Below are 13,035 nucleotides of genomic sequence, written 5' to 3' on the forward strand. Positions count from 1 at the left end.
AGCCTGTCCCAAGTGCAAGATGCTCATAAAATGAGGGGGCAACACAGGAATGCTAAGAAATCCACCAGAGATACTCTTGAAGGCTAAGAGGGACACAGGAGGCAGGAGAGCTGAGACCCCAACCCCCAGGCATTGCAGGCACTCCTCTGGAAAAGATGAAGGGTGGGGCACACAGTAAAACTGAGAGAGGACTTCACTGGTGGTCCGGTGGTTAAGAATCTGCCTACCAATGCAGGGGACACAGGTTTGACCTCTGGTTCGAGAAGATTCCAAATGCCATGGGGCAACTAAACCTGTGTGCAGAAACTACTGACCCCACACAGTTACAGCCGGTGCTCTGCAACAAAAGAAGCAACCCCAGTGAGAAGCCTGTACACCACAACTAGAGAGTAGCTCCTGCCTACCTAAACTAGAGAAAAGCCTGCATACAGCAATGAAGACCCAGTATAGCTAAAAATAATCAACTAAAAGGAAAACAAAAAGAACTGAGAGAAATACCTTCCCAGCCATTTATTCCACTGACCAAGTTAGCTAGGCTGGTTTATCTACAATTCCCACTAGAAAGGAAAGCTCACTCACTTTTCCAAAAGCTGACACCTTAGCTATGAAGCAAAGTCAGATCTCTGGGATCTTGACCATGCCCAAAACCTATTTTCAGCAGGCCCTACTGAAGGGAAAGTTCTGATTCTGGGTTCAAAATATTTGAAGCTGATGGTGAGCTGAATCAAGCTAAAGATGCAAAAGAGCCCAGATCTAGTTCAAATAAATATCAGATTGACTGAGTCACTACGCAAGTGGCTGAAAGAAAAATGGGCATGCCCCACTTTCAAGGTAAGTAATACTTACTTCAGTCTCTCCTGTTTCGTATACAAAATGCCCTGCATAGTCAAACATTAAGACATGTGCAAAGGCAAGAAAGTAAGATCCATGGTAACAGAGAAAGGTTCAAGAGCAGCAGAATAAGAAATGACCCAGATGTTGAATTATCAGTTGGGATCTTTAAAGTAACTCTGGCTAAAAGCAAAATGCTAAAAAAAATCTAGCAGAGGCCAACATGTCAGAATCCATAAGATAGGATTTTTGAAATAACTGATGAAAATGCTTTAAAAAGTCTAGTGGAAAATGTGGACAATACACATGAAAAATTAAAAAGCAGAAACATGATAACTACACAAATATAATGAAATGCTAAAAGTAAAAAGTACTGTATCAGAAATAAAGATTTCATCAGATGGGTTTAACAGAAAAGCATCAGGGAACCTGATGACAGCAAAAAACAAAAAGGGAAAAGAATGAGGGGAAACCACCTGAGATCTGCAGGATAAAATCAAATAACCTAATACACATGTAATTGGAGTCCCAGAAGGAGAGATAGGTGAGGGACTACGGAACAAAAGAAATAACTGAAGAGCTAATAGCCACAAGAAATATCCATTATTAATGGAAGACATCAATACAGATTCAACAGGTTCAGTAATCCCCATACAAAGGAAAACATACCTAGACATATAACCAACCTGCTGAAAACCAAAGATAAAGAGTAGATAAAACCATCAAAGGGAAAAAAAAACACAGTATAGACAGGCAAACACATAAAAATGATGGACAACTTCTCTCCAGAAACAAATGAGAACTGAGGACAAATTTAAAGAACTGAAAATAGAAATAAAACGTCAACATAGAATTCTGTATTCAACTAAAATAACCTTCAAAAATAAATGTAAAATATAATCTCTGACAGATAAAAGCCAAGAGAATTCATCTCTAGAAAAGCTGCAATGGAACAAATGCTAAAACAAAGTTTTTCAGATTAAAGGGAATTTATACCGACTCAATGGACATGAGTTTGAGCAAACTCAAGGAGATAGTGAAGGACAGGGAAACCCGGCACACTGGAGTCCATGGGGTCGCAGAGAGTCAGACATGACTTAGTGACAGAATAACACCACCACCAGATGGAACATCAGGCTTGCTGGAAAAATATGAAAAGCAGTATTAATGAAGTATTGTGAGGAATAAAGTATTCTGTGGGGAACAGAACAGAGAGTCTAGAAATAACTCACACACATATGGTAAACTGACTTTCAACCAAGATGCTAAATCAATCTAATGGGTGAAGGAAAATCTTTCTTAACAAATTTTGCTGGAACTGGATATCTATGTTGAAATAAACATGTTCTGTACAAATAATTTGAAATTAATAATTAATTTGAGTTTTACATTTACCTAAATATAAAACTCTATAACGTAAATGTAAAACCTGAAACCAGTGAGATGGATTATAGGTAGACGTAACCCAAACCATAAAACTTCTAGAAGAAAATACATTCTCTGTGAGCTTGGGGGTCATAAAATCACAAAAGAAAAACTTGATAAGGTAGACTTTATGAAAATAAAAACTTCTGCTCATCAAAAGATGCCAGTAAGAAAGTGAACAAACCATAATCTACAAAAAAGAAAAAAATCACAGCACATATACCCATCAAAGAACGTGTATCCAGATTTCACAGAAAAACCACCATAAAAAGACAATTCAATTTTAAAATGGGAAACACATGAAAGGTATTTCATAAAAGAATGAAAGATATACAAATGTAAATTAAGCATATGAAAAGTGCTCAATGTCACTAATTATCAGGGAAATGCAATGTAAATTAAAATCAGAGTTCTTTCACACCAAGACAATTAATATAAAAAACATAGACAACAGTAAATGCTGACAAACATGTGAAGCAACTGGAACTCATACATCACGAATGAGAGCCCAAAATGATAAACCACTTTGGAAAACAGGAAGGCAGCTTCTTAAAAACTTGTCATATGACTCAGCAATTTTCTATGGTTAGGTATTTATCCAAGCGAAATAAAAATGTATCCACAAAACAAAAAAATATAACTTAAGAATATACATAGCAGCCTTATTCATAATTGCCCCAAATCAAACAGCCTAAAAGCAGAATGGATAAACAAACTGTGGTATATTTTAGAATGAAATTCTACCCAGCAATAAAGAATAATTTAACAATACATACAATATGGAGAAGTCTTTAAAGCATTTTAAGTGAAAGAAGCCAGATGCAAGAGTATATGATTCACTTACATAAAGTCCAAAAGTGGCAAAATAAATATATAGTTAGAAAATCAGCAAATGATCACTGGAGTAGAGTGGAGCAGGGATAATTTTAAAGATGCACAAGAGTTAATGGTAACATTCTATATCTTCTTTGAGGAGGGTTATCTCACAGATGTATACAACTCTTGAAACATTAATGTGAACACTTAACAGTGCACATTTTATAATAAATTTATTTCTACAGATCAACTTAAACTAAAGATGGGTTGCGGATACCTACTCCAAGAGCATCTGTTCCCAACCCTTTACTGACCTATCTGATTTTTCTCCTCAGTGCAATCTTTGGGCTCCAATCTGTTCAGGGCTAGGCCCTTGATTATAGCATTTATCGTAAAGGGCACACAATTTAGTGCACCTAAGAAGTAGCATTTGTAATCCGTGAAGCAATTTTGTGGAACCAACAATTTATTGCCATTGGTTAGTGAACAACCATTTGACTATTTTAAGGCACTGATGTGTAGTAATGTGATTTTAACATGAATAGGTGCTGTAACACATAACTTACCCTATTGCAAGGTAGTTAAAACAATGGAATAAAAATCATTCAGAGGCATGTAGAACACTATTACTCTTCATTAAACCCACTCTCTGATATTTGCTGTCATGACCTTTACAATACTCTAAATCAATCACATGATTTGGGGATACAAATTTATTTCCTATTCAAAGCAGGTGGACATGCAGATGATGCTTCCTCCTTTGTTAGAAAACACTTAGTATTTGCCCTAGTTATGGAGAAACGAACCACAAGTCAGGATCATACGGTAGGAATTTATTAACAAGCAAACAACTCTGTTCATATCAGGAAGACCAGTTGGTTAGATTATAAATGACTTGAGAGCAGGTGCAAGAACTTACAATTTTAAAGCATTCTATTAGAATGTTTACTGCCAAGTAGATCCACAAGAGGTGTTCCTAAATTCTGGTAATCATTTTATGTGGCACTCCCTGAGAAAAGGATGTGACCTGTTACATAGGTGGGAGTACACATAGGAGTCTCCCTACAAGAGGAAGTTGGGGAATTCAGGAAGTAGTGATGTTTGTGGATAGGGTCCCTCAGAAAACTTGAGACTGCATGTTTTCTTCCTCATTCCTTAGGAACCTCATTTGGCCAACTGATTCCAGAGAATCAGATCCTGATTCACAATTCTGTCATTGGACATGCACTGAAGTAGTTTCTCAGGCACTGCTTTGGTGTTAAGCATACAGAAACCAATTTTAACCATCAGAAAGAAATCTAAAATCTATAGAAGCAAGTTTTCAGCCTAGACAGTTTTCCAGACAATTATCTACCATAGAGAATTCTCTATAATCACCTTCCAAATTCCCACTCTGAAACAAACTTGAATATTCCATTGCCAAAAGCAGGCAGCTTGAAAATTAAATACCAAACTTTTACATAGGTGGAATCCGGAGGAGGGATATACTGGTGCTAAATAAGACATCAAATCAGGAAATGTTACTTTGTGCATAAGAAGCCAGATCATCAGCTCAAAATAGGTAAGAGATGTGCTTTCTGGAGAGGGTTGGGAAATAAGAGGCTTGCTTTTAAACTCTCATTAAAACGTCAGGGTGGCTCTGCAATGAGAGAAAAAGGCATACTTTGGGTCCTTCTTAAGAGTATCTGAGGTTAACAACAAAAAGACATGTTTTGAATAGAGAAAAGTCAAAAAGAATTGGTCATTGAGTAATCTGAGGTTGAAGTCCCTTAACTAGTCTGTATAAGTTTAGCAATTACTTTTGGCAAAGTTGTTTGGGAAGCAGCTAGAGTGATGAAATGAACTTAGGAGTCAAAATGTGCCTGCAGACCTGCCATTAACTGGCTAGGTGACTTTGAGCAACCCATGGAAGCTCTACGTGGAATCAGGATAAAGTGCTTCAGACAGACTGCTTTATTTCACCATGGTAAAACAGTTCCCAACACTGCGGGTGCTGACTGAAGGACCTTAGGTTTCAATCTTCATTCGGCCACTTACAGATGGTCTGAGAGAGAGAACCCACCTTCTTTGAGCTTCTATCGTCTTACTTGTAAAATGGAGATGGTAACTATCTCATATGATTTTGAGTTTCAAAAACACGGACATGAAGCATTTAGTAAACACGAAATAAGTTAGACATGAGTATCTATCATATACAAACTCTTTACATTTATTTAAAAAGAGAACTTTCAGGGCATTTTGGTGTTGTTGAGGACACTTGTGATGTACAGCCAGCAAAACATTATCTCTAAGATCTGCTTCTTCATCCACAGGGGTAAGCCCCCCAAAGTCACATTTGTACCAATCATAATGTCCCAAGGGTCTGTTGGGTTTTCTATACATGTGTCTGTGACAGTTAACATGTAACACCTAGAGCTATGGTGGTAGTGGAGAGGAAAAGCAGAAGCCTTTAGAATGATGTAGATTATACAGACAATGCCAGTTTTAGGAGTCCAAATTGGCTTTCTAGTTCCTGGATCCAATCTCATCCTGCTCTGGGAGTCTATGAGACAACTTTGCATCCTTATTTTTTCCCTAAATTAGTACTAGTATGCTCATTAGTTGTAACAGGCTTTGTTTTTCTGCTGATTTTCTTTGATCCTCACAACATTCCTATAAAAAATATTATGAGGAAAAAATATATATATATTATGAGAGAATGAACACATGGAATCAGACAAGTACGACACCACCATAAATGCTGTTAAAGTTTGAATTGCTAGTCTTGACACCTTTCTTCTCATAAAATAGGACAGCAATCCCTACTTTGTTTTAGGGCTGCCCAGAAGATACAAATAATTTAAGTAAGGCATCTGGCAAGAAGCACTCAAATTATAGCTCCTATTGAAAGCAAAAGTGTTAGCTGCTCATGTATGACTCTGCAACCCCATGGACTGTAGCCTGCCAGGCGCCTCTGTCCATGGGATTCTCCAGGTAAGAATAGTAGAGTGGGTTGACATTACCTTCTTCAGGAGATCTTCCCAACCCAGGGATCAAACTCAGGTCTCCTACCTTACAGGCAGATTCTTTACTGTCTGAGCCACCAGTATCCCCATCTTACAAAGGGAAAACTGTGGCTGAGAAATACAGATATCCTTTCTACTGCACCAACCACACTCGGAATAAAAATAAGAGAAAATACACTGTCTTAAAACATCCAAGTTGATCCAAAGAATGAAAAAGGAATGGCCAAGAAGCTTGTGACTTTCAAGTGCTCTGAATTTAACTGATTAAATGAAATTGTGCATTGACTTGAAATGGATAGCTTAACCAACATCCTTTGCTCACTCTACTTCCAGACAGGGTTCTTTCTCTTACTAAGAAAACGTATTGCCAGTTGATGTGAATATTCTATTCACGTTGTCAGTTCTACAGTACTTTTGGTTTCATGAATTTATTTTCTCCAAGGTGTACCACTTATCAAAACACCAGTAACAAAAAAAAATAACAAATTGGGCACTTCGCACTGGACACTTAGGAGGCAGCATTCCACAAAACCCACTCAGCTAGAGCATACAGCATGGCCCTTTCCTGAGCCTGTGAATTTGACACAAGCCCTACTGTCCCATCTGACTATACAGTGCTCAGCTATGCTCGTCTTGGCAACTATGTTAAGTATCTACATCAATGGACTCAGCCTTGCCTATGGGTCTCAGACGGCACTGGACAAGCACCAGGGTTGGGTGTGGCTTTAAAAATTAACACTGCTCAGGACACAACCCAGAGCAATTAAATCATGACTTCTATGGGGTGAAACTCAAGCATAGTTTTCTTTTTTTTTTTTTTGGCTTGTCCCTTTGAAGTTATCTGTGATTTCAATGTGTAAAATGAACAATGACTTCTAGTTGCAACACAAGCTGGAAAATGACAGGCCCAAGCGCAGCTCTTTTCTGACCCATATTTAATAATATTTTAATAACCAACATTTCAAAATTGAGAGGCTCCTCTCAGAGCCCTCTTAGCCCAGGGCAGACTATTAAAATATTTACTTGGTTCTTGTAGACATCTGAGTTTGACTCTTGTATTGGTATCACTTGAGACCCATGGATTACTGTGGTAATAAAGTTGTGCTTTTGGCATTGTTAGAGCTGCTATGTTATCAGTATGTGACTAATTTATATTCTAATTGGCTTCCACTCTGAAAATGGCCCTAAACAAACATTATATATAGTTTAATCATAGTCTAAAAATTGTTTTTCAAAAGAATCTCATATATTATTTTCACTGCTGTAAAAGCTACTGGTCTCTGCTCCTGCAGTAGGCATTATTTGATTATTTCTGGTTGAACATTTCCGAGTTAGCTATTTCATCTTGGGTAATTAAGTGGAGAAACAAATTCCTTAAAATGAACCAGAAACACACCAACTTTATCCCCAAAGAACCCTGAAAAAATATGAGGATTCACGCTTTTTCCTGTTTCTAAATGAGCCAAGGTCTCCCCCCAGTTCTTACTACTTATTTTCTGAAAAGTTTCACAGGTTCCACAGGAGAAATGCTGAGAAACAGATGGAAATACACTTTTCTGTGCATTTTCAGTTATAAAACAAATTCTCCTACAAGTTCCAATGGACAATGCAAAAATTTTCACACTGGAAATTCATTTAACAAATAATTAGACCTACAACTGCAAATTACTTGGCCACTGTTGATCAAATCAAATGATGCTGAACTCTCTACTCTCAACTACCATGTGTAATAGTCTTCTCATGGTGCCAGTCCCAGTCACCAAGATGGGAAGGGTTATTCTTCTATCCATGGCTGATTTTTATGATGAGGCAAAACAGAGAGCCACATTAGTTGCAAATCCTGCAAGAGCAAATTAAAGATCAGATGTAGCATATAGCCTTCCTCTAACAGGAACAGTAACAGGTATTTATAGTCTTTGATAGGTTCAAAAGTACACTACAGATTAGATAAGAACCACCTCTCAGGATCAAATGCTACCTCATTCTGAAACCAGATTAACAAAATATTGATACAAAGAGGTAGCATGATGCTGCTCAGAAAGAATAAAGCTTAAGTTTGAGATAGGAGACATTGTGAAATCTTGGACAAGTTGCTTAATCTTGTTGAGTAATATTACCTTTCTTTTAGACAATGATACAAGTTAAAGTGTTCTGAAGATATAAGTGATAAATGAACTCTGGTAATTGTAAATCCAAATAAGACCAAATTAAACTGTCCTAAAATCTGGCCTTGAATATTAATGACAAAGATCTCAACTTTGGGACCTTCTTTAAGACAACTCTCCCCTCATTCTGGCAGGAGATATCAGCTTCTAAAAGTGCAAGTGGAAGTACTGTGAAGGAGTTTCAAGTCTGAGAATGACTTTTAAATATTTTATCTCTATAAATTGACAAAGATCTACTGAGCATCTAGCATCACTGTTATAAAATGAATAGCAATCTAAGTTCAATGTTCAAGACACAGAACTTGGAAAGCTTCCAGAAAATGCTCTGAAGGCTTCATTAACCAAGTTTATTGTTGGGGAGAGTCTCATTCACAGTTCCCTGCAAAGAAACTAAACCAAATCTTGACATTTTATGTTAAGTAGGAACAGTGAATAAGGCACATAATATAGGTGACTCTTAGGCCACCAAGGTCTTTTTCTTAATATAAAAATAAACATAAGTAACTAATGAAATAACAAAATAAAAGTTTATTTTATTAGAATTAGGAATGTTCTTTCCCTCTGGGCAACCTGAACAGTCCAGTTACAATGAAAATCTAAGAACAGTTATTTCCACAGCACAGTGTGCTCTATGCACAAAATTACAGGGTTAGGAGCATTTAATCAATTTACCGATCTGATTGTCTCACCAACCCGCCCCCCCCCCTCCCCCAAGTGCTCTATACCGGGATTTTTGTACATCAAGTCCTTTTCTCTCTTATGCTAAATTTCAGTTCCTAATCATGGCTGATCTGCATTTTACACTGCAGATTCAACCACTTCAAATCAAGTCAGTCAGTCTTGGATCTGCTATATTTGTGTGTATGTATACACATGTGTATTTAATGTATTTATTTAAACACACATAAAACACATACAATCTGGGTTGCAGCGGATTACACAGAATTTAGAGTCTGATGATATATGCCACTCAATTTTACCACTGTGGTTTGTAGTCCTGCGCTTTGGATCAACAATTTTATTGTAAATTATTTAAGTCCATCTACTGCTCAATGAATTGTTCAAATGATGCATGCAGTTTTCAGAAGACCTCAAGAAGACAAGGGAGACCCTGGTGCTGACCATGAATAGAGCCCTCTGACAGAAAGACTTAGGTAGGTGAAACAGGGAAGCCATCATATCATATGGCTTAAGACCTACCCCAGCTGAGATCACTGAAGTTATTGACAATGAAAGTGATTAACTGATGGGAGTTCTGTCAGATATGGAGATAGTTGTTAAAAGCTTGAACTGGAAAAGGCCAATGCATCTTGATCCATACATATTAGGGAATGCACCCACAACTGCAATACCCTCAGGTAAATATGCCAACACTGCAACTAGAAAACAGCTCTAAAAAGCACTGTTCTTCCATGGGTGGGGGCTGTTATTATGAAGTGCACACACTGTTTCTGGATACCTCTTGTAAGGGGAGCGTGTAAAAAGGATTTATGACACTCAAATCTAGATACTGTAGTTAACCATGTAAGATATTTCTTAAAACACCACATATACGCAAAACATTTTAAGGGGACCACATATATCTAGATAGCAACTCTGGCTGCTTTTCAAAGTTACCAGGGAAAGGAACTTATTCAAGCTTTCTTAAAAAAAAAAAATCCTTAGTTTTGATAAATGCCTTTTAAGATTGATGCAGTCATTTAAAATAAAATCAAATGGTTGACAGGGAAAGGGAAGGAGAAAGAGAATAACGAAGAAGCAGACACTGAGTTCAGATTTGCACCTGAGGTGGCAAGGGAGGGGAGGATAAAAGGTATAGGTAAAGTTGATCCTAGAGCGACAAGTGGTTTAAGGAAGCAGCATAATATACTCAGCAAACATTCACTGATTTCTGATGGGAAAAGAACAGTTGCAAGGACATCTCATGTAACAACCTTTTCTAAAAGGAAAAGTAGGGTTGATTTAGCAAAGCCTAACTTAGGCAAAAGGCCAGAGGAAAGTGAACCGACTTCCCAATGGAGTAGTAAGATGTATGGTGCAAGAGCAGACAAAGCTGCCTCACAAAAGGTAAACACTCCCTAGGCGCAAGACATTTAGAGGAAGACAAAGAGGTCCTTCAGCCAGAAGTGGTATTTAGTATTAAGACCTCATCTAGTTGCCTAGTTCACTCTGTACTCCTGTATAAAACTGACAGATTTAGGGATGAAAAATACCACAGCCAGAATGGCCTAAACAGATACATAGTTAATAAAACCACCACCATCCTTTACTTTTAACATAGCTCTTAGTAGAAATTTCATAAAAATGGACATCACAGCTAAAACGCCTTATTAATTCTCCTATCTGTTGACAAATAGAAAAGAAGCAAACAGTGATTTCTATTTAAATGCACTAGATGGGAATATCAAGTTCTAGGATGTTTGCCTTCAAACTGAACCCACAGCAACACACACAAGCAATTTCAGTATCTGCCATTTTTAATTCACAATCTGAATCTAAGTGAATGGCTATTTATTTATATTTATACTTAAAGCAAAAATGTCCTATTTGACACCCTAACATAAAGAAGGGGTGAGAGAAGAGCCATAACTAAAAATCTTAAAAGGCTCAAAGCAGCAATTAAAGGGACAAATTTTTGAAATGTTTCCTCTGGATGTGACAGGAAGCCGAGGAAGCCTTCAGCTGTGTGTCTGACACGGGCACACAAAGGCTTCCGTAGATGTACGAGGCTGTGGAGAGGGATGAGGTTGGAGACTGGGTCACTCTTCAGTGGCAGCAACAAAGCTCCCTGCTGCAGCCCTTACCAGGCCACGGCATTTAGTCAGAGCCTGACCCCTCTGTGCTCGACCAGGGGCTGGCAATTCCGGGCATGAGACCCAGGGCCAGCAACAAATACATCAAAACCAGAGAGGGCAAAGTAATTTCAGGAAGGGGAAATCAAAGAACTCGAGTTAGGTCTTCCAGAGGTGCTAAACCAACACACCTTTTATCCCAACCCTCAACCCTGGAAAGATAAAGCAAACTGAAAGAAAATGCACAGCAAATAGACATAATCTTGAAGATTTTTAAAGAATAAATATTTTTTGTAATTAAACATTATGCAAACACGTGCCACGCTTGCTTTGTCCATGCATATGCACTATATACAATTTTGAAAAATACTGTGTTGTCCTCTTGTTTTAAAAGTCATATACAAAGTTTTTTTTGTTTTTTTGTTTAATTCCTCTTTCTGCCTACCCTCTTCCCCGCCCCAAGAATTTTCTTTACAAGGAACTAATCATTATTCACTCATGACCTTGGGGTATGAGAGAGAGACAGTCTGTGTGTGTGGGTGTATCTGTATGTGTAGGGGAGAAACGGGAGAGGTCCTTTACCAAAGTACAACAAAATGGCTGGTTTGGACATGAAAAGCAGTGTCAAGGAGCTGTTTTAAATTTTAACTGTACTACACTCAGGAAAAAGAAAATGAAAAAAAGGAGTCAGCTTTGAGAATGAAGCTACGTTACAAGTTAAAGTTGGAGGGCTTTTAGTGTGTCTGTCACACTTTTGTTGGCGGCCTAGAATACTGTTGTACAATGGTTTATCTACCTTTTTTTTTTATTACAATATAATTTACTTAAACTTTCCGTTAACAAAACAGAATTCTGGTTCTACAGACCAGCAGTGTCAGAACAGGCTTAGTGCCTCCTTGTTTGTGTTTGTTTTGTTTGTTTTAATTGCATGAGCACTCTAGATGGTAAAATTTTCAGAGTTCATTTTATGCAGGGCCATTCTCAGTCCTCAATGTACTCCCACAGATCTTTTTCATAGCCTTCATGCACATGCTGTAACAAAACCCTTCGTCGACTCTCACAGTATCTGTAATCAAAGAGAAAAAAAAAAAAAAAAAGAACACCTGTTGTCAGCCTCCAATAATTTTTCTTTACAAGAGGCATTTACTTGTTTTGTAGGGCTCCCTATAGTTTATCCAGACATAGAACCAAGCACCTGTTTTTAAAAGGCATATTTTTAGATCTAGATGTAAAGACATGACAATTTCTAATTTTCAAAAGGTATTTTTCGGAGTTTCTAGTTTGGGGAAATTAATTCCAGAGCAATAAAAAGGGCTTAGAAATTATCTGATTCAATCTTATCATTCTACAGGTAAGTAAACAGTTTTAGGAAGAAGTAATTTCAGGGGGTATTTATTCACAACTGTAAAATCTTAAAAGTACTAGCGGTTGCTATAATTGGCTAAGGGAAGTGAAAATATTACTCAGGACTAAATTTTCAAGTCTTGCAAACTCCCAGAGGTTTCTACTACTATTAAAGAGAAAACAACGTTTGCCAGAAAATAACTTTTGGAGAAAGAGCTCTATGGGAGAAAGCAAACATTTTGCATCTTTTGCTTAAGAGGTGACATCTCTTAAAGTATCATCTATCCCTAGGACAAAGTAAATCTCTCCTTGGAAAATCCAATCTTAGAAAAAAATCTTTAAAAAGTCTGGGTAGCTCACTTGCCAAGAGCCACGATCCACAGGATCCCTAGGCCAGGGCCAACATCTTATTCTCACCCCTCATCCTAATAGTCACTTGCCCTTTTTGGGCTCCTTCTTCCTGTCAGGGCAATAACTACATAGATAAAGCCACATGGAAGAAGCAGGATCAGCCAGTGGGACAAATTCCTCCCTATGCCCAAAGGACGGAAGCAATCTGTGAGAAACATGGCAGCAGGCCAGTCACTGAATATGCTAAACCCAAGTCTCACCATCATCTAACTTCACCACTACGGCATACCAGACCACCAGTGGCAG

The 13,035-nt window shown here is 37.8% G+C and overlaps 1 protein-coding gene across 2 annotated transcripts in view; it reads right to left on the bottom strand.

The window, feature by feature from the left end:
* Positions 1 to 8,750: 8,750 nt before the first annotated feature.
* The window catches only part of ARIH1 (ariadne RBR E3 ubiquitin protein ligase 1), a 99,856-nt gene continuing 95,571 nt past the window's right edge, over positions 8,751 to 13,035 (bottom strand). For both annotated transcript variants that reach the window (XM_061157922.1, XM_061157923.1), the window contains one exon: positions 8,751 to 12,100. In XM_061157922.1, coding sequence (XP_061013905.1) covers positions 12,016 to 12,100 — 85 coding nt within the window. In that variant the 3' untranslated portion in view covers positions 8,751 to 12,015. The remainder of the gene's footprint in view (positions 12,101 to 13,035) is intronic.

Source organism: Dama dama, chromosome 12 (assembly GCF_033118175.1).
Source record: "Dama dama isolate Ldn47 chromosome 12, ASM3311817v1, whole genome shotgun sequence".
NCBI classification, from domain to species: Eukaryota; Metazoa; Chordata; class Mammalia; order Artiodactyla; family Cervidae; genus Dama; species Dama dama.